Below are 25,790 nucleotides of genomic sequence, written 5' to 3' on the forward strand. Positions count from 1 at the left end.
AGAGTAAGAAAACGTACAAATGTTAAAAATGAACAAAGTTTTTGTTTTATAAGACTCTCTTTTTCTTTATTGTGCACAAATGTGAAGTAGTATGCATGCTTAGATCAAGTTTGCGGAGACGACGTCTCCTAAACACAAAGTAGAGCTTGTCACTCTAGTATGGAAGATTGATAGGACTAATGTGTAAACATGCTTGCGGCAACTTAGGCTCTCAAGTGCCAAATGGACTAGTCATCCATTCTGGAACGATGTCGTAGGGTAACATAGGGATCCTCTACCCGCTAGGAAAAGGACTAATGAATATGCTTTATCTTCTCTACCCCATAGTCGAGGATGACTATGATTTCAAGAGAGAGGTAATGTCATAATAACTAATATCTAATTCTCCTAAATGATTTTCTCATGTTAAACTGATCATTTAATATGGGAAAGTTCTAGGGGAGAAAAAGCTAGAATATTGGTTAAGCTGGCAGACTAGCCACAGTAGGGATCCAAAGGAGGGAAAATAGGGATCCAAAGGGGGGCCATCTGCAAAAGATCTATGTGCAACAATGGGCTCCAAAGACCTTAGGGTTCAACCCATTAAGACTTCCAAAATGCTAAGGTTCCAAAATTCAAAGGTTGTGTCCAATGGTCAAAGGCTTAGGAAATTGGATGCTTTGTGTGTGTCCCAAAAAGTCTTCACAAACTTCTACATAGGAGGGGGCGAGCCCAAGAAGTAGGCGAAGAGAGAGAAACACACACACAAGAGAAACTTCTACATAGGAGGGGGCGAGCCCAAGAAGTAGGCGAAGAGAGAGAAACACACACACACACACACACACACTCACAAGCTTCCTTTGTACACAAGGAGAAAGAGGGACACATGTCAGCTCCTTAGGCCAGATGCCCACAAGGTGGACTCAAATTCTATTGGATGGCCATGGAGGTGGACCAATGAGAATTAGGCTAGAGTAAATCTAGTTTAATTAATTTAAAAACACTTAATAAAAGAACCAATAGGAATTAAGCTCTCTAGAAGACTATTGGACAGTCTCCCAAGGGATCCAATGAGCATTGAGCAGCCCAATGGCTTGTCTGATTCCTATTGGCATGGAGACAAAGGGGTCCAATGAGAGTTTAATTGCATTTATTAATTAACTAAAGCTCTCACAAAAGGGGAAAGGGGGACACATGTCAGAAGGCTATCACTTATGCTCCTGAATCCCTATTGGCTAAGCCTGGGGAGGTCCAATGAGGTGCTAGCAATAACAATTAGCAAGAGGGGTCGACCAAGAGAGAGAGAGGGGGCTGATTTTTCAAAGGAATTATCCACACACACACACACTCACACAAGCTCATGTGTAGAGTAAGAAGACTCTCTCTCTTCTCAAGCTTTAATGGAAAGCTTATCACCTACTCCAAGCTTGTGAGAAGGGAGACCTACACCAACAACTCTTGGCTTTGTGATGCAAATCCAACCAAGAGCCAAGCCTCAATGCATGCTCATCTCCTCTACCATGCTAATTACTAAGCTAAGCTATGCTAATATGAGTGATTATGTGAGGAGATGTACATCTTTCTCGTAAGACTACTCCTTCCTCTCAATCTACTCTCATACCCCGCTAGCTCTCACCATCTTCAAAGGTGTGTGAGGTCTTGGGTCTGAGACCGTGAGGGAATTGATGTTGTGTTTGATAAGTGTTTTGCTTAGTGGTTGAAGTTTCCATCTCCATTGCACTAGCTAGTATTGAAGGAACACAAAGAATTGTATTGTAAAATGTCTCTCTTGATGGGAGAAACCATAATACAAAGCCTTTTGGAGGGGGGACCAGCTCCATGCAAATCGGGTCCTCAATTGTTGTCAATCGCTTAATTTCTCTCTCTTTTGAAGTATTGTTCATGCTATCTAACTAGGTGTTATACCTTTTGTTGCTCTCTCCACACAAGCACTCTTGTTATTCTCATTAGGAATCTATTCTAATGAAATGCTCACTATGTTCATGCTATTTTCCGCTGCACACAAGTTACTAGGCCATTAAATGTTACATGTCACAATCATGACCATGCATAAAAAATGTAGCTTCATACTTTTGACATTCATTGATCAATTTGTAATAAAATTTGTTTCAAACGGACAACAAATTGAGAAACCAATTCGTGTTGTAATTGTTTACAACCTTGTCACTAAGATAAAGCGCTTTTTGCTACATCTTCTTGTGCAAAGTTTTTAATTAAATATGTATTGAATGTGTCTTGATTTTGCTTAACATAATCGTCTTGATATACATACCAGGTAGTTGCCAACCCTTCTAGAATTGTGCACACTCTTCATATCTTCTTAGAGATATCCCAGTCATGATAGGTAGCCATATTTTCGAAATGATCTAGCCATGATAGCACGCACATCTTCCATTTGCAACCCCGAAAATGACTAAGAGAAAATACGAATGTCACAATTTCTTTGTTTATGTACCAATATTTGTTGCGTTTGCATTTGTTAATTTTCCATCAACATTTGACTACTTTGTTGTAGTTGTTGAATAAGATTTTGAATTAGGTTTTCATTTGCTGCACTTGGGATTGCAGCTAGTGCAGCATCCATTAGTTCAAGAGTGTATTCGGTACTCATGTTAAAATATTGAATGTACCAAGAGTTACCTAATCATATCTTCATGTTATAATCTTTGTTTGATCCATCTGCTATGGAGTAACATCATCTTATCTTGATTCAACATCTTCTTGACATTTATCGTCACACGTAGATGGTGTTCCATCCATCTTCGCTTCGTCGATGATGAATAGCACGTCAACTCCACCAATTCTTCATGTGTGAAGATTATTGGTTTAGTTCGATTATTGTAAATGAATAACATTGAGATACCTGAGACGTATAGTAAAATATGTATATGCGATTATCCTTGTCATACTATAGATTATAATAGAGAAAATGGAGAAGAGGTTATGTCTGCATGGAACATTAGGGTCCAAAGATGATGACACTATGGCTCGCCGTTAATCACATTCCATTGAAATGTTTTTTAAGGGTTTCAATGTCGCAGCTGCCCATTGAACGCTTGACCTCCCCCTTTGCAGACCAACACCCTATCCACCCACGCTAGCCCATGATGTTGCACTATACGTGAGGCCGTGTGTATAAACAAACCCCCCCCCCCACCGGGCGCTCGCACCCCCCCCCCCCCCCCGGACGGGCGCGCTAGATCCGACCTCCCAAATGCCTCGCACCTCGCCGATCAATCACCCGCCATTGATCCCTCGTCTGTGACCCCGTACATGAGGGCCTTCGGGGATAGGAAGATGCGGCCTTGCTGACAGCGCCAAGCCCACACCTTTGGCGGCCACACAGACAATACACTCAGAATATGGGTAAGGGAGGGTTCAGACTGCACACGCCAAAGGATTGGGGAGGGGCGTGATGACGACATGGCTTCCTATGATTTGCTGAGCAGGAAGGCTTCCTCAATCGGACCCACCGTCAAGTCGGGCGGCACTCACCCCTCGGAAATCTAAGTTCCATGCCTTTTTCGGCGTAGAAAGTGGGAAGCCCTTGAGCTGCTGGAAAATGCAGAGAAATAGCGAATCATCTACGTAGATTCCAGCTTATTTAGAGCCCTGGCTCTGTGCAGGTGTGAATGGAAGAGGAGAGCAAAGCGCTGCCCGTCGTGAGTTCTCCAAGCGCAGTCTGAACGCATCCTAATTTTCCCCTAAAAAAGTTCCCTCTCTCTCTAGGCACGAGTGCCAAAGCAAGTAGCCTAGGCCCATCGATCATCGTTTGCCATGGCCACCTCTCATTCAGGCACGAATTTGTGGGAGCTCGAGCATCTACAGGGTGCCAGGGTGCCATGGCGGATGCGGTTATGTTTGTAGATCGGCGCGAACAGACATTGTCGCGGCACGGGTATGAAGAAGAGATGATGAGGGTATGCTCATCGCAGCGAATGTTTGTGCGGCTCGCTTCCAATGGCTCTACACATCCAACAGAAACAGAATTCCACTAATTCCGCTTTATCCTCTTCAGACGTCGGCTCATATCTCTACCAAGAATTCTCCAAGCTTGGGGGAAGAGATTTCTTGTCTTGAAGGCTTTCCTAGAATTCCTTCTGTTGACTTCTTAATCAACATTCTGCAGCGATGCCGAAAGGAAGAGGACGGGCCATCTGCCAATCGCTTATACAGTTATATGCAGCAGAAAAACCTTCATGGCCACAAGGCACTAGGAAACTACCTCGTATCAGCGCTTGCTGATTGCGGGTGTCTGATAGAAGCCCAACAGGTTTTTGATACTTTATGTGAGCAGAATGTTTATTCTTACAATGCCCTCATCTTGGGGCATATTAAATGTGGAAACCCGCAACATGTTTTACAGCTCCACATGAAAATGCAGAGAAATGGTGTGCAACCAACCACCTATACATATGTGGCTTTACTCAAGGCGTGTAGTATTCAGCGGGACCTAGAATGGGGACGCCAGCTCCAGGAAGAGATTGCCCTCAAGGGGTTGCAAAAGGATTCATTTGTGGGAAATGCCTTTGTGGGTATGTTTGGCAAATGTGGGTCTTTAAGAGAAGCCCAAAAAGCCTTTGACATGCTTGCTGTGCAAGATGTGGTTTCATGGAGTGCTCTCATGGAAGGGTATTCTGCGCATGGAGATCATGATTGTGTATTGGACTGTTTTGCACGAATGCAATCACAGCATGTGTCACCAAATATCATCACTTTTATGTGCACCTTAAAATCTTGTGGCATTTTGAAAGCCATGGATTCAATGTGCAAAGTCTACAGCGAAGCTGTAAAGATGGGGTTTGAGAGCGATCTATTTTTGGGCAATACATCTATAGACATGTTCTGTAAGTGTGACAAACTAATCGAAGCAAAGTCTCTTTTTGACAGGCTGACAAATAGGGATAGGGTCTCATGGAACATTTTGATAGCAGGGTATATTGAGTATGGTCTTGGCAAGCAAGCCTTGGCTCTTTTCAAGAGCATGCGCTTATGCAACTTGCTACTAGACAATGTTGCGTTTATTTGTGGCTTGAGAGCTTGCACAATCACAGGAGCTTTTAGGATAGGTCAAGGTCTTCATTCAGAAATTGTGAAGAGGGGAGTGGAAGGGGATTTGCAGCTTGGGAACACATTGGTCGATATGCTTGGAAAATGTGGTCTGCTAGAAGATGCACGGTGGGTTTTAGATAAATTGCTGAATCGAAATGTGGTTTCATGGAGCGCAATGGTCATGTCGTATGTTCAGTGTGGGTTTGATGACGAGGCTATCAATTGCTTTGAGAAAATGCAGCTAGATGGGTTACCGCCAGATAGTGTGGTCTTCACTTGCAGCATGAAGGCTTGCTGCAATTTGGGAGCAGTGGAAAAGGGTCAAGTAGTCCATAACGAGGTCATCAAACTTGGGTTTGAGAACGATATACATACAGGAACGACATTGGTGGATATGTATGGAGAGTTTGGTTTGCTTGCAGAAGCAAGAGTTGTGTTTGATGTGCTGCCAGCTAGGAACTTGTTATCATGGAGTGCACTGATAAAAGGATATGGTATAAACCATAAGAGTCAGATGGCTCTGCAATGCTTCCAGGACATGCAAGAAGAGGGTATAAAGCCAGATGTTGTCGCTTACACATCTCTCTTGGTTGCATGCAGCCACACTAGCTTTACTTCAGAAGGGAAGGATTATTTTCAGCTTATGGTGGAGGATCCAGAGTACCATAGCCAAACCATTTATCACTTCTCCTGCATTCTTGACCTTTTAGCCCGATCAGGACATGTTAGCGAGGCTGAAAGGGTCTTAGATGCAATGCAGCATTCACCGTCTAAAGAAATGCTGAGGGCATTGCTTAGTGCTTGCAAATTTTATGGGGAGGTGGAGATGGGACTGAAGTGCTTCAAGCAGCTCACAGAGATGGATGCTGATGATGCTTCCGCATATGCGATGATGATAGACGTGTATAATAGTGCTGGCATGTATGCTGATGCAGATAACTTGGAGACATTTAGAAGGCTCAAGAAATTAACCAAAACATTTGATTCACATCAATTGCACAATGTCGCTTGCAGTTAACAGTCGGGTTGATGAACGGCGATTATGTCAAGCTCTTTGAGGCTCACAATGGATGAGGCGAGTCTATAGACTTATTTGATACACACAAAGAAGGATTGTAACCTAGTGTGTGGGTGCGCAAAGACCCAGGTTTGAATCCCAGTGGCATCTTCAAATTCAGTTGTACCTCAAAAATAAAAGGGCATCTGTTTATTTGAGGATTTGTGTGGACATTGGTTTGGACTAATCTTGGTGATCTGAAGTTCTCATGCCATGGAATTGTTGTGCCGTACTTGTCATAGACTTGGTGGTCTTCATGATCAGAGAAGGGAGTTGTAATCAGTTCTGTATATCTGACGCATGCATTGCCTCATTGTCAAAAAATACTCGAAACAACTGAGAGACCGTCTTCTTGGGGGCTGGGGCCTCATGTTCTTAAAGATGTTTATTTCAGAAGTTGGGGAAGCTTCACGATAAGGCTCTTCATACTACATACAACCACATTATCAAGGTTAGTGCAGGCAATTATGCATCACACCAATTCCTTGACTTTACAATGACAGGGCCTTAGTACACAAGAGCAGCCTCTAGATTTCAAAGCATCTCAATCAATGACAAAGTTTTGTATATCATCGAAGCCTCTAATGTTGTTGGGAAACCTTGTAATCAGGAACAAAGTTGTCCCGACGGCCTTTAGTGTGTTCACACACATGAGTTGGCACTTGTGTATAGGGAACTGTCAGGGCCCTAATGTGATCAATCCACAAACAGGAAGTAAACCAAAAGCTTTGGAAAAAGCTTTGAACTTCTCACGAGGCAAAGCCTTTATGGAAGTTCTATATGGTTGTTCTACGTACGCACATAAGCTCTAGCCTGCTTATTTTCAACCCTTTCTTCATCACATACATCATATACATCTACATCAGTAATAGGCTCATTTGTGATATCATTTGAAACATGCATAGGCTAGTTACATGTCTCACGATGTTCTATTTGTGATTGATCACAACTTATAAAAAGAAAAAAGAAACATTATACATATCTTATGAGCAAACATATATTTCTTTGGTACATAGCAACAATGGCCACATAGCTTTCTCCACAAAAATTGTATCTTGATTAATCACGATGTGCTTGGATTGTGAAGGATGATACAACTTCTAGCCCTGGCTCTCTAAACTCTAACCACAAAAATACATTTCATAGTCTTATCATCCATTTTTGTGCCATGTTGCTTAGGCATTGATAAGAAACCAAATAACCAAAGGCACAATAGAAAGCTTCTTGATGCACGCCAAGATTTATATGGTGTGATATATTATAAGGCTTTAGACGGACGTCTATTGAGTACATAACAAACACATTTGACAATCTTTAGGCAAAATTGCAGTGAAAAAGATTTGCTTTTGACCATACAATGTGCCACCTCAATAAGTAGTATGTTTTTTTCCTTAACAACAACATTTTGCTAAGGGACATACAACATTGTAATTTGTGTTTTATTCCACGTCGAGCCAAAAATGAATATGCATATCATGATGAGATGTATGTGGTGTGTAACACTAGTAATTGTCATGCATGCATTTTGAACAAAAGGGTCATACATATAACACACACTAAACACACACTTGTAGCTTACACAACATAAGCGGAATCTATATTAGAAGAAACATCTACAATGGCCACATTTGGCTCTTTCTTGCGTGCCCCTTCAATGTAAATCTTAGGGTTGTGGTTAATGAAGTAATTATATGCCTCACACTACTTGGATTTTAATTGCTTATTTCCTTATCACCATATTTATTTGTTTCATGGCTCTTCGAGGAAGAAGTAGCCATAGGCTTGCTACAGTGAGAAGCAGCATTAGAGGTGGAAGCATTAGTATGACTATTGAGCAACCCCACAAATGCTTGTTCAACAATATGCTACTTAGATCTATTTTTATGGAACTTAGCCCCTTGCCACAATATATAGACAAGAACATCAAATTGTACAACATCAGATGGTACGTTCTCTTTTCCAAGGCTTTAAGCAATTGAACAAAAACTCCTTGCACAAGGAGACGATTAGGAATGATCTCAAACAATAATAATTAGCTAGGCCTTGAGATCTTTGATGTTTGCAAGGTAAAATTTCAAACCATCCTCCTCGTGTATCATCTTTGATCCTAAATTCTTATGCAGGTAATGTTTGCCTTATTAAGTCTTGCATACAAAGAAGCTAGAATGTCCCATGCCTATTTTGCAATTTTTGTTGAGAAAACGTGTAAAACAATGGAACACTTGATGGAGAGCAAAATCAATGCAGGAGTGTGCATATCTCCAGAATCCCAGGGTGTGTGCTCAGTGGTAGGCAAAACAACATTAGTGGCTTTGTATCGATAGATCCTGGATATACATCACAACTTTGCTCAACATTAGGAAAAATGTGAACCCTTTAGGGGTTTGGGATTAAGGTTAATAAGAGGATAGCCAGTAGGAAGAGGGTGGTGGGCACACTCTATGCCCTCAAATAGTAAGGGAACAAAGTAGTTTTACACTTTCTTAATGGCCTCTTATCTTGTGAGAAGGTGGGGGTTACCGTTCAAGGGCGGGGAGACCCACTTGGAACCTCAAAATAGTAGGGAGACAAAGTAGTTTTAAAAACCTTAAAATTTTAAAAAGTTGAAAAGTTTGTTTGCAGACCGTGCATGTCCATACACTTAGATTAGATGCATATCCTATGGTTGCACACAGCATGACCATCAGATTCCAGTCAGATCCCATCAATAGCATTTTTACAGTGCATAAGCCTATTTTTCCTATTTTTGACATTTTTCACTTATTATATTTAAGTGAATTTTGTTGGAAAGTAGGTAGGTGATAAGTTTGTATAAAATGAAACCTAGCGCTATCACTTCCTGGCAGAAGAGGCAATAGGAGCACTCGCTCAACATGCAACTTCTCAGTAGAACCCGCAAGGTCCCTAGCGTTTTTTCCTTACAGCAGCTACCCTAGCGTTTTTGCATCAGTAGACCAACCCTGGCGGTTTTGTTCAGCAATCAGCCCGGCGTCATCACGACATAGCAAATCAGCCTAGCATTTTGCATTTGCAGAACAACCGGCAACAGCAGGACCAATTTCAACCCTAGCGGTTTTGGGACAGCAGAGCATATAGCGTTTTGCAGTTCCTCCGTGACGGAATCAGCAGAAGCATCAGCATTTTCAGTTTTCAGCCTTTAGCACTCGCAGAAGAATCCCCGAACCTCACATATTTCACCTTTCTACAGCAGATCCTCGCCGCACGGTCAGATTTCGCAAGGTTTACAGATTCAACCCGGAAAACGTAGATTTCATCATCTGCGTTTTCAGCATGTCGTTGTTGCATCGTCGCCATCGACATCGTCATCGACATAGAGTCAGAATTCAGCAGATAAAGATTTACAGATTTCAGCCCTTAGCGTTTTCAATTTTCAATCCGTTTCGTCATCGTCGACATCATCAGCAAGTCCAAGCATTGTAGAGATTTGTGCAATCATAAGTAGACCGCTCTCGCCATAGAGAGTGGCGCCTTTGGAGGAGGGTTTTACAACTCCTTGGTGTCGTATTCTCTTCTCTCTATCTCTCAGTCTCATGCACCTTCACGTACAGTGTCCATCCACTTTGTTTGTGTCCATTGCACTCTCTCATTAAAGAACGGAAGGCTCTCCCTTTCGTAAGTAAAAGGAACCCTTGAGCACAGTTCGGAGCACTCATCTTGAGCAAAGTTCAAACATTCATTCCGCTGCAGCTTACATTGTTATCAGAGCTTTGACAGTGTTTTGTATCACTCAAGAAAAGAACCACAAGAATCACAAGAATTTTTTTTGCTTGTTGCGGTCGCACGAACCCAAGTTCACTTGGACGTGTCAATTCCTAATCGTGTTTTGTGTTACCATATACATGTGGTAGTGATGTGTGTGAACACACTAGGACCGCCGGGGCATTTTTTCCCTCTTTAGGAGGTTTTTTCCCCCGTGCATTGTATATACGCCCATCACTCTAGGGCTATCTATCTTTTCATTGCACACTAAGTAACACACTCTCTATTGTGTGCCTTGAGCTTCCTTCGTCTTCTCCAAGCTGTGTGTGTTTCTGTGCAACCCTAATTCCAACAATTGGTATCAGAGCAGGTCACGTCCTCCCGGGCTTAGTCGCCAGCTGCTCCAGCACACGCCTGCTCACTTTCTCTGATTTCAGTGAGCTTTGGCGAGCGTTCGCAGGTCGACAAATATTTTGGGCGAGCTCAAAGATCTCGGTCTGCTCAGAATTTTGATTTGGGCTCATTTCGGCCTCCGTTTCCACTACAGGCAGTACTGCACAGGCTATTTCGTCATTTTGTGCAAAATTTCTGTCAGTGCCGTTTTCTGCATTACAGGTGCCTTATAGTCTTCTACGGTTTGTGCTATATAGCACAGGTTGTTCCCGCTCCGTTTCTCCTATTATCGGGCAGTTTTCACATCAGGTGCAGCATTTACCATGGCTGACAACAACAAAACAGATGTGTTCAAGATGTTTGCTGCTGAGGACGGGTTGGATGGGGATAACTACCCTATGTGTGCTTATATGATGCAACATGTTCTTGTGTCAAAGGGTGTCTGGAACATTGTGCAGGGCATTGATGTACGTCCTGGTTCTGAGGATGTAGGCGATGTTGAGGATGTTGCAGGTCTTGCTGCAAGGATTGCAGTTGTAAGAGTTGTTTTGCCTACGGCAGAACAAGCTCGTTGGGATATTAAGGATGTGCAGGCTCATGCATTGATTGCATTATATGTAAAGCGTGAGGGTGATGTACTTCTCATTGTGGTTCTTTATGTTGATGATTTGCTGATCACTGGACCAAATGAGAGACATATTGCTGAATTTAAGGCTGATTTGAATGCTACTTTCAAGATGAAAGATTTGGGGCTGTTGCATCATTATTTGGGTATACAGTTTAAGCAGTGTGATGGTGGTATTGCCTTGTGTCATAAAAGTTACATAGAGACATTGCTATGTAAGTTTGGACTTGAGAATTGCAAACCTATTGCCACTCCCATGGAAACAGGTTTGAAGTTGAGTCTACATGATGCTGGTGATCCTGCTGATGTCACTCTTTTTCAAACTGCTGTTGGCTGCCTCATTTATGTATGCAACACGAGGCTGGATATTTAGTTTGCAGTCTCACAGGTCAGGAGATTTATGCATAGCCCAGGGTCTAAGCATTGGCAGGCTGTCAAGAGGGTTTTCCGCTACCTTAGTTGCACTTTACATCTTGGCTTGTTTTATCCCAAGGGGGGATCATTGCCGCCAGACTTACATGCTTTTTCGGACTCAGATTGGGCTGGTTGTTTTGACACGTGAGTGTCCACAAGTGGTTTTTGTTTCATGCTTGGCAGTTCATGTATATCATGGTTGAGCAAGAAGCAACCTATTGTGGCCACTTCGAGTTGTGAGGTTGAGTACAGGGCAGTCTTCACAGCTACGGTTGAGTGTGTATGGCTCAGACACCTTATGGCTGATTTGGGTGTTGGACAGGACACTTCCAACACTATCTACACTGACAGTCAGAGCGCATTGGCAGTTGCGAGGAACCCAGTTTTTCATGCTCGCACAAAGCACATTGAGGTGCATTACCACTATGTCAGGGAGAGGCTCTCAGCAGGAGAGATCAGCTTGGCTTATGTGCCAACACAGGACAACCTTGCAGATCTTTTCACAAAGGCATTGTCTCGTGAGAATCTTGAACCTTTCTGCAAAGCTTTGGGCTTACTCCCCTTTGTGGACTGATCCTGTCCTCAGGGCATGGCACTTCCCTTTACTCATGTGCCAGATCTCGTTCACCGCATCACTCCAGGGGGGATTTGTTACCATATACATGTGGTAGTGATGTGTGTGAACACACTAGGACCGCCGGGGCATTTTTTCCCTCTTTAGGATGTTTTTTCCCCCCTGCATTGTATATACGCCCATCAATCTAGGGCTATCTATCTTTTCATTGCACACTAAGTAACACACTCTCTATTGTGTGCCTTGAGCTTCCTTCGTCTTCTCCAAGCTGTGTGTGTTTCTCTGCAACCCTAATTTCAACATTTTGAAGAGTGACAGAAATCCCAGGAAAGAAGGGCTTGTCCAGCCTCCCCTTGTGCCTCTTTTCACTCATTGAGAGCGGACCGTGCACTTAGCGGCCGGCCAATCGACGTGAGATGGAAAGAAGCAACCTTGGTGTGAGCGCAAGGCCGCCAAGGGGTTCGCCTGCGGAAAAGAGTAGAACTCGAGTGAAGAGAAGATCCTTTTCTAACGCAGATTGCAAGCAAAAGAAGACCCTCAAGAACCTCAAGAACTCGAGACCCTCAAGAACCCAAGACCCATAAGAACCTAAGTTCTTTGTGAACTTAAGAACCAAAGATCACAGTGCATGGTCATTACGCGAAGCGGAATGGATACTTTGCATGGAGTTGGTGAGCATGGGAGTGGCGAAGAAGAGTTTTCCCCACCAGGAGGCTTTCCCGACCCTCCCCCTTCCCCATCTACGCCACGAGTTGTACCAAATCCTATGGGGGCGATGGTCAAGTCGATGTTGGAGATGATGACGCAACAACAAGAAACGACTCGCATTGCGATGACACAACTAGAAAGAAAAGCAAAACAACAAGAAGTGACTCACATTGCTTTGGAACGCGAGCGCAATGCACGAAAGGAAAGAAAAGCACAAAGAAAGGAGGAAGCCGAAGCAAGACGAGCGGCCTTGGAGGCCGATCATGAGGTTCTGAGGGACCTCTGCACTCAAGAGTTGGTTCGATAGGTTCTTGCCTTGAAGTCCGAACCAGCCAAAGATGTTGGTAGTTTCTTAAGTGGCGCAAGCCTGACTCCAACTCCAACAACCCAGTCACAGAGAAGATCCAGTTCAGTAAGTATGATGGTAAGATGGATGCTACGGTTATTCGTTCTTGGTTGCATCAATTTAATGCTTATTTTGTGACAACTAAGAAGACAGTAAATAGGAAGGTTTTGACGGCAACTATGTACCTTGTCGGTGATGCCATCAATTGGTATCACACATGGCAAGAGGCATAGTTATACGCGCACCTAGAGGAAGTCGACGAATTCACATCTCTTTCCTTCAATTGGGCTGATTAGCTCAAGGTGTGGTTTATACCACCTCAGTACCTCGCACGATTGAAGGACGATTGGCGCGCTTTCAAGCAAAATGGTATGCTAGTTATGTCTTTCTCTTCGTGTTTTGCAGCTAGGTACCCAATTACGCAAGTCGAATGATAAGCGCAAAGAGGCATTCCTTTATGGATTGGAGGAGTATATCAAGTATGATGTCGAAGTACTCGATCCAATCGATCTCAACAAGGCGGTAGAGATTGCTCTTGCATAGGAGATGAAGCACAACAAGGGAAAGCCTAACGAAAACAAGACTTCGACAAGTACCTCTCAGACTTCTCAGAACCCTCAGAATGGTAAGAATGGTAAGATCGGTAACTCTTCTAACCAGTCTTCCAACAGTCTCTTAGAAAAGAACTCTTCCAATGAACCTAAGGGTAAGGCTAACACAATTGCTAACCCTAAGTTCACTCCAGATGAAAAGGTAGCACAAGGAATTTTAGGAGGACTAGTAAAACGGTGCCGCCTTCGGCGGCGGCATGGCCCCTTTTACCCTCAAACCCCTCGCTCTTGACAAATTTTATAAAAGCAGATCAATAAAAGTTCTCTTTGTGCCCCCCCCCCCCCCCCTTTTACCATAGGTTTAGTGTGATATCTTCTTTATCTAAATATTTTCCTGCTCTCTGTCTATCCCTATAAATCTCCATTCCCCTACTTCTCTTTGTATACTTGAATGTGTTCATTTGTACAACGGCGCCGCCTTCGGTGGTGGCACTACCTTCGACAGTGCTATGTAGATTTCTTCTTAGCTCCAACGGTGCATAATCGAGGCTTCGACCCATGTGCATTATGCTGCATGATCGAGCCCCTATATATCTACGTACCTACCGTACATGCTCTCTCTCTCTCTCTCTCTCTCTCTCTCTCTCTCTCTCTCTCTCTCTCTCTCTCACACACACACACACACACACACACACACACACACTCACACACACACACATGCAAAAACGCGCACACACGTACACACACACACACACACACACACACACACACACCACATGTTGACCACTTGGCGGTTGCTAACTATGGTTGGACATAATGCCTAAGCCTAGACACGCGGACAACCACTCGCATGCCATAGGCAACATTGCGGATAGGAATCTCTTTGAGGATTGCACTGCACTTGACATACATGCGTATTGCGTAAGTTTGTGTTCTTTTCAAGTAACCAACTATCACGAATATCGGCATGTGTCATACTGCCTTGCCACAAATCCTTCTTCTTAACACAATCTTTAAGTGAGCTCACAAAAGAAAGACTTATTCTATCTCTCTTATTGCAGTTTGTCTCCTATCTTGTGTGATCTTCCTATCGCGGGACTGTGTGTGTGTGTGTGTGTGTGTGTGTTCTCTAGCTAGTAGCACTTCTAGTTTCATTTTCTATGTTTTACACCCAAACATGGTATCAGATTCACCAGTTTGTGTCATTTTGGCCTTTTGAAGACGTTAATATATCATTTTGGCCTCAATCTTGAAGTTAATATATCATTTCATTTCTCTACCATGGCCATCGACTTAAAAATTCAAAGCATTACCTAACAACAGTCTCACTCCCTCTCTAGACTCTCGCTCTCTCTTTGCAACTCTCTCTCTCTCTCTCTCTCTCTCTCTCTCTCTCTCTCTCTCTCTCTCTCGTGTTAATCACCCGCACATGCCTCTGTACTCTCTATAATTAAGTACGACTATATCAACATCTTCTGCAATGCCACATGCCTTCAAGGTGCAAGTGTACATGATTGTATTGAGAAAAGCCCTCTCTCTGCATCTACTAAAAAGATCCGAGACTTTTTTGACCCTGACCCGGTTGGACATATCCTACAATCAATGCACTCCATAGGCAACATTATGGATAGCAAGCTGATCGAGGATTGCGATGCACTTGACATACATGCTGACTAACGTGTTGAGAGAGAGAGAGAGAGAGAGAGAGAGAGAGAGAGAGAGAGAGAGAGAGAGAGAGAGAGAGAGAGAGAGAGATGCACTTTCTAGCAATTGAGAGGAGAGAAGGGAGACTTTAATTTTTTTTATTTTTAACACTTTTTCTCTATTTTGGGGTGGGAATTTTCCTTTTTCCCTTGCCTTCAACCGTCGTTTTTGAAATTGCAAAGGGCACGATATTAGCTTAAGCTGAGACAGATTATCCCGAACACTGGTGCGAGCCCTGTTGCCTGCACATGCACACACACACAACTCAGCCTGACTCGGGTATCTAAACCTTCGATGCCCTGCCCAAGGTGCAAGATATGCCTTGCTTAGTACTCAGCGCGCGAGGCTTTAGCAATAGGCTAGATGAGAGGCATCTGGGACTGGGTGAGGAAAGGCAGGCCGTAAGAAATGATGGAGTTTAATGCTTTGATTTGACCTACGGTGCCCCCCCCCCCCCCCCCCCCCCCCCCCCCCCCCCTCTCTCTCTCTCTCTCTCTCTCTCTCTCTCTCTCTCTCTCTCTCTCTCTCTCTCTCTCTCTCTCTCTCTCTCGCCGTTCGCGTAGGGCACACTTGCTTAAAGTGGCCGGACCAAGTACCTTCCGCCACGTGGCCGAGGGGAGGGATAGTAATCCCTTCTCCCAAGCTTCATGACACATGCCATTTATCGGTTGACAGGTGTGATGGGAACATGAGAGAGAGAGAGAGAGAGAGAGAGAGAGAGAGAGAGAGAGAGAGAGAGAGATAGATAGATAGATTTTATTATCGTCCTCGGAGGTCAAATATGACCTATGGGACCAAAGTTACATGTGATGTAGTATGTGTATGGCTGATGAGTGACTCTCGATGCTCCAAAATTGTAGTGATGAGAGTCGCAATGGAGAGCCCACACTTTGGCTGGGAGAGGAAAGTGTGTAGGTCTAAGTTATGGCTGAAAATGTGAGAGAAGCAAGTTCGGATGTGATCAAAAGCTGAGCACTCTAGTAGTGTGTGGTACTCAGACTCTCGAACTTGCAGTGAGCATAATGTGCACAATCGATTTGACTCTTCTCCATTGCCCCAACGCCCTATCTCGCATCGAAGGAAATGGGAGCTAAGCCGAATTGCTGCGATAGTGCGTATTGCGGACAAGGGAATAGGCTCAAGCATGTAAGTGTGAGTACGGTTTCCTCTCTCAGCGAAGAACATGGTTTTGTAGTTGGGGGCAATATAGGTGGTGTAATGTATGAAGCGTGACCCACCGGATTTCTCCCAAGCCATAATACATTGGCGTTGTAGAAAAGCTTCATTCACTTGAGAGTCAATTGAAGCATCATGTAGCAAGTGTAATGCATCCCATCTCCCAAACCACTTCTTTATGTCTTGCATCCATCCCTTGCTCAAGATCTTGCTTTTATACGTCTTTTGAGAGGAGAGAAGGGAGACTTTAATTTTTTGATTTTTAACACTTTCTCTATTTTGGGGTGGAAATTTTCCTTTTTTCCTTGCCCTCAACCGCCGTTTTTGAAATTGCAAAGGGCACAATATTAGCTTAAGCTGAGATAGATTATCCCGAACACTGGTGCAAGCCCTGCTTCCTGCACATGCACACACACAACTCAGACTGACTCATGTATCTAAACCTTTCATGCCCTTCCCAAGGTGCAAGATATGCCTTGCTCAGTACTCAACGCGCGAGGCTTTAGAAATAGGCTAGATGAAAGGCATCTGGGATTGGGTGAGGAAAGGCAGACCTCTCTCTCTCTCTCTCTCTCTCTCTCTCTCTCTCTCCGTTCGCGCAAGGCACACTTGCTTGAAGTGGCCGGAGCAAGTACATTCCGCCACATGGCCGAGGGGAGGGATCGTAATCCCTTCTCCCAAGCTTCATGACACATGCCATTTATCGATTGACAGGTGTGATGGGAACATGAGAGAGAGAGAGAGAGAGATGCACTTTCTAGCAATTGAGAGGAGAGAAGGGAGACTTTAATTTTTTGATTTTTAACACTTTTTCTCTATTTTGGGGTGGGAATTTTCCTTTTTTCCTTGCCCTCAACTGCCGTTTTCGAAATTGCAAAGGGCACAATATTAGCTTAAGCTGAGACAGATTATCCCGAACACTGGTGCAAGCCCTGCTTCCTGCACATGCACACACACAACTCAGACTGACTCGGGTATCTAAACCTTTCATGCCTTGCCCAAGGTGCAAGATATGCCTTGCTCAGTACTCAGCGCGCGAGGCTTTAGAAATAGGCTAGATGAAAAGCATCTGGGACTGGGTGAGGAAAGGCAGGCTGTAAGAAATGCTAGAGTCTAATGCTTTGATTTGACCTGCGATGCCCCCCTCCTCCCCTACCCCTCTCTCTCTCTCTCGCCGTTCGCAAAGGGCACACTTGCTTGAAGTGGCCGGAGCAAGTACATTCCGCCACATGGCCGAGGGGAGGGATCGTAATCCCTTCTCCCAAGCTTCATGACACATGCCATTTATCGGTTGACAGGTGTGATGGAAACATGTCTTGAGTTTTTGACCTTGAAAGTTTTATAGGCACTTTCTTCCTTGAGGTCAAAATGTCCTATCAAAACCTCTATGCTTTTCCTCCCCTCTTGCATCGTGCTTGTTGTACTTCAATAAGATGTTCAAAAAAGCACTCCGAGATGATGCAACGCCCAAGCTTGTTGTAAAACTCCTATTGATTGAAAGGTATTTTTCCATGCTTGCAACATGTGATGAACACGGGAGCCACCACTTTGGTAGGCACATGAGCACCAAGGCACCACTAAGATGAGGTAGAAGGGGAAGAACACGAGCAAGCACATATGTAAGGGAGCAAGGTCGCAAGTGAAATGCATATAATTATGTGTATCAGCTGATTGGCTTGGTACAAATCCTTCTTTTGAGCACATGATTTTAGTCCAATCAAAATGGGAAAACCCATTGCTTTCGAGTACGTCTTCCTATCTATGCTTGGCTTGTGTGGCAAATATAGTTTCTTCCGTAGATTGCTAGGGGATTTGCTGCTGCTATGTGGACACAAAACCGGTGACAATAGACGTGGGAGAAGAGTGGGCGAAGGAGGCAAAGAGCTAGGTAGACATGCGAGCACGAAAGAAGGCACTGCACCGTGCAAGGAGGGGGAGCATGGATCGAGGTAGAGAAGATGGGAGGTGTGCAGTGAGATCTAAATGTAAGGTACGGTGTGAGCACTGTCTGTGTGAGGAGCACTATCTGGTTGTGGCACCCCTCTCTCTCTCTCTCTCTCTCTCTCTCCTTCCTGTTCACAACCACTTGTATTTGCATTTGAACACATTTAAATGTTGCTTCTAGGATCAAACACAACACTGCACAATTTGATTCCATGATCTTGATGGAGTCCTAAACAAACAAAACTAAGAGCAACATCTGTTTCAAGGTTCCCATCTCCAATATTATCAACTTAACTAAACAATACAATCAAAAGGTGTAATGGATGCCACAATCTCAACATTTCTCACCATATCAGCTGCTGACATATATTAGTCACTAATAATGGTGCCAACATTAACATAAATGAAAACAAATCGAGACACTTCAGTCCGTGCAACTTCTGTCTCCACTTTCACCAGGATGGCCATTAACCCTACACCATCAATTTGTTAAGCGTACTTTCGTCTCAAGCATAATATGGATTCTAGCTAACACATCTGCATAAGTAGTTGAGCTCTCCCATGATTTAACCTTCATATCACGCTCCTTAAAGCCCAAAAAAAAGGGTGAATTTTTAATTAACACCACCTGAAAACTTGAAGCAGTTGGCTGCTTTGCATCCCTTCAATGATCACGAACGATCCAGTTGGCAGTGGGTGGACGCGCGAGGGAAGGGTGTCCACGTCAGGGGAGCACCACAAAGGTGGAGTGTAGGATGATAAAGGAGGAACGACAGACTGCACTAACTCTATTGAGGGCCTTGGCTACAAGAAGAAGTTGAAGGGTCAAAGCAAAGCATTGTTGACGGAGTGGGCTAACAGACCGTAAGAAAAAGATGAAGGAGTCGGATGATGGGTAGGGGAATCATGGGACAGGATGTATATACATTGTCATTGAATATCAAACTCCTCAGATGACTACATAGTGATACCGGTCGATTAGCCCGGCACGCTCCAACATGCTTTGCTTCTCTTCTAACATGGACATCGCAGACGGGCCACCACCTAATTACGTTTCACGGGCTCCATGTCTGAGATCAAACTCCTCAGATGACGACACAGTGATGCCCAAGCTTGGCACGCTCCGACATGCTTTGCTTCTTTCACGACATGCACATTGCATGCATCACCTTATTGTTCACGCCCTTCACATCTATGTGTAGTATGCCAAGCTGCCTGCTGGAAATGCCAATATGGTTCCAAGCTCTTTGACGCACATGTTATCTCTCATGGAGAACTTGAGAAGGCTGACAGGCTGAATCTCTTTTCTTTGGTGCTCGCACGCGCTGTGTGGGTGCATCACGTCTCTCTGGCCAAGTACTGCATCAATATGATCAATATGACTACCATCGCAGTCTCCAATTGTTATTTGCTCACCTCCCCTTTGACGTAGTTAGGAAGCGAAGATGAAGAGAAGGGGGGTCTGTCGCAATGGCCATCAAGTAGCGCCGAGGGGATGTAGGAGCAGGTGAGGGCCGACACACATAAACACAGCAGAGCTCGTACGTCTACGTAGGAGTTCTGCCTCTCTCTCGCATTCAGGTCGTAGCGCAGGAGTTCTCTCTCTCTCTCTCTCTCTCTCTCTCACACACACACACACACAGTCACATTGTCCCACACACACAAACACACAAAGATAGAGGCTTGACACACACACAAACACGGCAGAGGCTGCAGAGCTCGTAGTCTCGTACTACGTCCTCTCTCTCGCATTCAGGTCGCAGCGCAGGAGTTCTCTCTCTCTCTCTCTCTCTCTCTCTCTCTCTCACACACACACACACACACACACTCTGTCACAGTGTCACGTGCGCGCGCACACACACACACAGCTTGCAAGAGCGACACAAAAGTGCTCGCGTGAAATAAAGGCATGGCGGCCTTTTTCCAGTAGCCTTCAACTCAAAATTGAACTCGGCTAATAATCTCTCTCTCTCTCTCTCTCTCTCTCTCTCACTATGGAGCTAGAGGCTCACGGCACACTGACCGGATTAATCTGTTTTTGTGACGTGTCCGAGGGGAGGGATCGGAATTCCCTCTTCCTTTATCTATTAGTATAGATACATCACGTTGGAAGAGCAAAGCACTTATTTTAAGGAAGGTCGTTGTTTTTCATTGTCACATTAAAGATCACATAAAAAGAACATGTCCTAAGCTTGACTCTAATGAATCTAAAGAATCCACATAACCCACTTCCTCTGTCAATGCAATCAATGACACCAGATAAAGCAGAGGAAGACCAAGAACCAACAATTTGCCCCGAAATTGAGGAGATTTCGCCAAACTGTCCTGCATGGGGATATCTTGTTTTGAATTTTTGCAAGATCAAAAAGCTCATCATCCTTGATCTCGATGGACTATTCGTGAAACGAGATGTAAGCAAACGTGATCCAAAAACTAGACAACTTAAACACCCTCCACGTCCAGCTTCCAACAGAGTTAAACTAAAAAGAGTAGACGAGAAGTTGTGGATCTACTACCGTAGAGAAGTTGAGCAATTTGTTTGGGATTTGAGGCAAATAGCAGATGCAATGATTTGGAGCACTTGTACTGCTGCTAACATTGAGCTAATCCTCAGTACATGTTGGCCACACATATGGGAACATAGCACTTATTACTTTAGGGATCTCTTCTCAAACTGGCAATGTGAGAAGTGGTCGTATTTTGAAGAGATTGTTGGAGCTCCAAGAGACCTTGCAGGTGAACCTGTGTCTTTCAAGCCCCTTTACCATGTCTGAAACAAGTTTCCAGAATATGACTCCTCTCGGACATTGCTGGTAGATGACTCCAGATATAAAAATATGCGCAATGTCTGGGACAACTGTATATGTCCACCCACCTTTGATCCTCTTGATGAAAACCAAGACCCTGATTACCTCACGCACACATTGATGCCATGGCTGTGCATATGGGCACTAACCCCCAATTCCCTGGAGTATACAAAGGCAAACCCCATCAGCAATCCCAAAGATGAACTTTTGAGTCTAGTCTTTGAGCACTTTGTTATAAATGGAGATGAATGAGATTGTACATCTGTAATTTAAGAAACGTTATATATTGTACATTCTTGGTGGATATGTAGACTTTTCTAGATAATTGTTGTAATATACTTTTTGTAATATACAAAAGTTCTGGCACTTTACATGTCTCTGCACTATACATGTCTCTACACTTCTGAATGTCTCAGAACCACTTTTTAGTGATGCTAAACCCCTAAAATGTGGTTAAATTTTTATTGTGTTATTGCAACAGTTTTTCTGGAACTGCAACACCATTTAATGGTGATGTTCGGGGGGAGTGGTGAAGCATTCTTAACCACTTTTTAGTGGTGCTAAACCACTTCAGCACCACTAAAAAGTGGTAAATGTTTATTGGGTTTTTCTGGAACTACAATACTTTTTAGTGGTGATGTTGGGGGGGGAGGGGGAGTGGTGAAGCATTCTCAAAAACCAACATGTCAATTCCATCGTACGTTTACACCAATTCCATCTTGTTCAATCTTTCACTAGATGATATAAAATCATATTTGATTTACAATTCAAAGGGCATGCTATTGTATATTGCCTCATGGTTTTCATTGGAAAGTTCGAACACTTCTCCTATGCCATCGAGCACTACAGGCTCCATAGGGAACTTTATTGCCCTTATCAAGTGGGAATATATGAAAACTGTTGGCTTGTTATCCCACAGCTCATACAAGTTTGCTTGTAGGGATTTATACCAATGGCCCGTGACCATATAAGTATGCTTCTCTATCTTGTTGCCGCATGCATCAATTTGCTCGTTAGTTGTTAGGCCCTTAGCTACTACACACTTCAAAATGTAGAAGTCAACAGCCTCCTCATTATTCTCTTCAGAAGTGACAAGTCAACAGACAAATTCAATTGCACAAGTCAACCGCACGCTATTTTGCTTCAATTGCTCATGAGTTAGAGCCCTTTTAATGACAACCCCAGCCCCATCATGTTCCCCCTTTCCATGTCCTGAGCAAAAAACATTCCAATTCATTTTCATGCTAGTAAGGCTCCAATATCTAGCAACAAAGTAAAACGGTTGCTTTGCTTTAAATTATGAAGCTGCGCTATCTGACCAAACCCAATGTTTTTTAAAGCTTAGCCCTTGATCTCTCAACCATTGAGCATGTAAGAGAAAAGCATGCTGCAAAAATAAGGTGTTCATGTTGTTTATCATCTGAGACAAAAAAGTGCATGGTCTTCTTTATTGCACTTGATGCGATGTGGAAATAAGTAATCAGGACAAAGATAGTGACCTGCTTAGTGTACCAATGCATTGACTGGATCTCATTTTGCTCCTTGAAGGAGTAGTTCTCTGCAAAGTCAACGACAGAGATAACCACATCATCTAGAAACAAAGAAATGCAGTCCTTGAGCTGTTGTGCTTGCCACCTAAATATAAAATTGTGAGTGACATACTTCTTCAAGTGGTCTTGGTACACTCGCAAAAGTTCTCTAGGCAGCATTTTCTTGTGGACAATGTCTTTCACAATGCTCTTTCTAGCTTCATTGTTTAATCCAGTAGCACCCACTATATTTTCAAAAAACTTCACAGATACTTGCTTACTCTGCTCAACTTCTTCTCTTGGACAGATCTGAATATTACCTACACCGCATGCATTGCATGTTCCCATTAAGCATTGGTAGCTATGGAAACTATGTTCTGCAAGTATCGGGCAGAGTATAGACTCCAACAGTGAAGTGGTACTCATACTTTCATTTTTTGTATGCAAGACATCCATGGTTGACAACTTCATCATGATGAAGGCATATAGGGTAGCTACACATGCATCAAGAACCATGAAGATCAAAACTTCGAGTCCGCATCTGATTTACTGTCTCTTTAAGGAAAATCATTTGTACATGCACAATACAACAGCAGGTGTAGCGATCCCTCAATTTTCGGACAAAGAACGGTTTCATAGACTCGAAGCAACGTTGCGAAATCTGAATATTTGCATACTTTGTCTTGAATCTTAAATAAAGCTCCACCTGCAATATACATGTATACAAATGTTAAAAATAAACTTAGCATTCAAAACTGGTTAAATTGTTTCAAAACATTAAAAAGTGATTCTATATCACTAAAAACTGGTGTGCACCATTAAAAACTAGTAATGATACATTCAGTAGTATTGTTTTACCTGTGAAAATAATGCACCACAAATACAAATTAGTGTAGAAATTAGTAACCATACAAAAAGGTAGAATATTAAGAGGTTGTGTGAGGACAACTTAATAGTGGTGAGAAACCGCATTCAGCGTAACTAAAAAGTGGTTTGGCACGACTTAAAAGTGAATTCAAACCACTTGACGACGATGATGAACCGCCAATACAAAATGGTGTGCACTGCTTGAATATGGTGGGCAACGATTAAAAAGTGGTGAGTAAGGACATGAAAGTTCTAGGGAAGTTCAGAACTAGCACTTAAAAAGTAGCTGGGTGGGACAAAATACTAGGCGATAGACCAGCATTAGCACTAGATAGTAGTCTAACACAACTTGAAAGTGGAGGAGCTCTTGTGAAAAGTGTTTGATGACCACTTTAGAGTGGTGAGTGACTAGTTCAAAGTGGCCAGTCACCAATTAAAATCTAGCACTTAAAAAGTAGCTGGGAGGGACAAAATACTAGGCGAAAGACCAGCATCAAAACTAGATAGTGGTCCAACACAACTTGGAAGTGGAGGAGCTCTTGTGAAAAGTGCTTGATGACCACTTGAGAGTGGTGAGCAACTAGCTCAAAGTGGGCAGTCACCACTTGAACGCGGATTCTGGTCACTTGAATGCGGTTTCTGTCCACTTGAAAGTGGAAACTTGCCGCTTGATTGCAGTGACAAGGTTTTAGCTACCACTTGAAAGTGGTGTCTCGCCACTTGGGAGTGGTGCCTCATCACTTGCATAGAGTGATGACTGACGTAGTGACTTAGCTCATGAAAGTGGTGTCTCACCACTTGACGACCACTTGAAATTAGTGAGCAACTACTTCAAAGTGGGCAGTCACCACTTGAACGCTGATTCTGGTCACTTGAATGCGGTGTCTGGTCACTTGAATGCGGTGTCTGGCCACTTGAAAGCGGGAGTCTACCGATTGATTGCAGTGACAAGGTTTAAGCTACCACTTGAAAGTGGTATCTCACCACTTGATGACCACTTGAGAATGGTGAGCAACTAGTTCAAAGTGGGTAGTCACCACTTGAACGCGGATTCTGGTCATTGGAATACGATGTTTGGGAAATAAATTCTAAACTCACACATGCATCATTAATAGTTACAATCCACGATTATCTTGTCACATGTTCTTTTTTTTTTTTTTGCAATACCCTCCCCAACAGAGGGCAGACCATATCACCAGGGGTTGAACTTGGGTCCTTACGCACCCACCCATTCACTTTAACCACTAGGCCAAGCCCCCTTTGGTTATCTTGCCACACATTCAGAGACAAGCATACAACGCTTCTACATCTGCATGAAGCATGTTAAAACATGGATCAATGCTACCTGGAAATGCTACCTAGGAAAACCAGCCACATTCAAATTCAACCAACATTCAAGATAGAATGCTTCAAGCTACATGATGCCACATACATGTTGCTGCTGCAAGGGATTTTTACTGAAGTTGATGACCAGCCCAACAAAAAGTACTCCTCCTGAATTTGCTTGCTGTTGTTGTGATGTTGCTGCTTGTTGCTTCGGCTAGTAGAGAAACGCAAAGGAGGGAGGAAAGAGGGAATCAGAAACCTGAATGGCGCGGGCGAGACAGAGAGAGGGGGGAGGAATGAGCGAGAAAGAGAGGGAGGGATGAGACTCGAGAGAATATTTTCATTAAGTGCTTGAGAGTACCTTGAGGTGATCATTAACCACTAAGCGCTTTCACTTAGTACACGTCAAATTTTAACCCTTTTTTTCCATAAATCTTGAATTTAATCCCAATGTTTCAAACGCCTAAACCACCCATTTTCTCAACCCCAAAAACCATATTCTATATAGTGGCAAAAGCGGTCCACCTATACATGCTTTCACCCAGAGATGAGCATAGCTAGATAGAGATAGGAATTATTGATTGAGATTTAGAGGTGGATAGATAGACATAGGAAGATAGATAGAGGTGGACATATAGGTTGATAAAAATAGGAATTAGTGATGGAGATATGGAAATTGATTAATGAGGTAGTTAGACACAGATAGAAGTTGTTACAGATGTGTAGAAACAGAGGTGGTGGACCGACATAGATATAGAGACATAGAGGTGTATATAGGTAGATAGAGGTAGGAATTATTGAACAAGATAGATACATAGTGAGGGGATTTGTTGTGTTATTTCCTTGGCCTTTACTTGTGGTCACCACTTGTAATATAATAATGTTTTGCAAAGCTACAACTTAATAAAATCCTTGGAAATAGCTATGTCCTATGCAAAATTTGAAATTACCCAATAGTTTCAAGAACAAAAGACATTTTTAACATCACTCTTGGCCT

General features: G+C 43.4%; 1 protein-coding gene across 1 annotated transcript; it reads left to right on the forward strand.

The window, feature by feature from the left end:
- Positions 1 to 3,222: 3,222 nt before the first annotated feature.
- LOC147448978 (pentatricopeptide repeat-containing protein At1g06140, mitochondrial-like) lies at positions 3,223 to 7,120 on the forward strand. Its single transcript, XM_086521367.1, has one exon. It carries the CDS (start codon positions 3,923 to 3,925, stop codon positions 6,068 to 6,070), a length of 2,148 nt encoding a protein of 715 aa, XP_086377493.1. The 5' UTR covers positions 3,223 to 3,922; the 3' UTR covers positions 6,071 to 7,120.
- Positions 7,121 to 25,790: the final 18,670 nt, after the last annotated feature.

Source organism: Adiantum capillus-veneris, chromosome 10 (assembly GCF_014529385.1).
Source record: "Adiantum capillus-veneris isolate H3 chromosome 10, ASM1452938v2, whole genome shotgun sequence".
Classification (NCBI taxonomy): Eukaryota; Viridiplantae; Streptophyta; class Polypodiopsida; order Polypodiales; family Pteridaceae; genus Adiantum; species Adiantum capillus-veneris.

What these genes read in the sequence shown, in the direction of transcription:
- LOC147448978 (XM_086521367.1), top strand. Translation starts at nt 3,923, where the DNA reads ATGCTCATCGCAGCGAATGTTTGTGCGGCTCGCTTCCAATGGCTCTAC.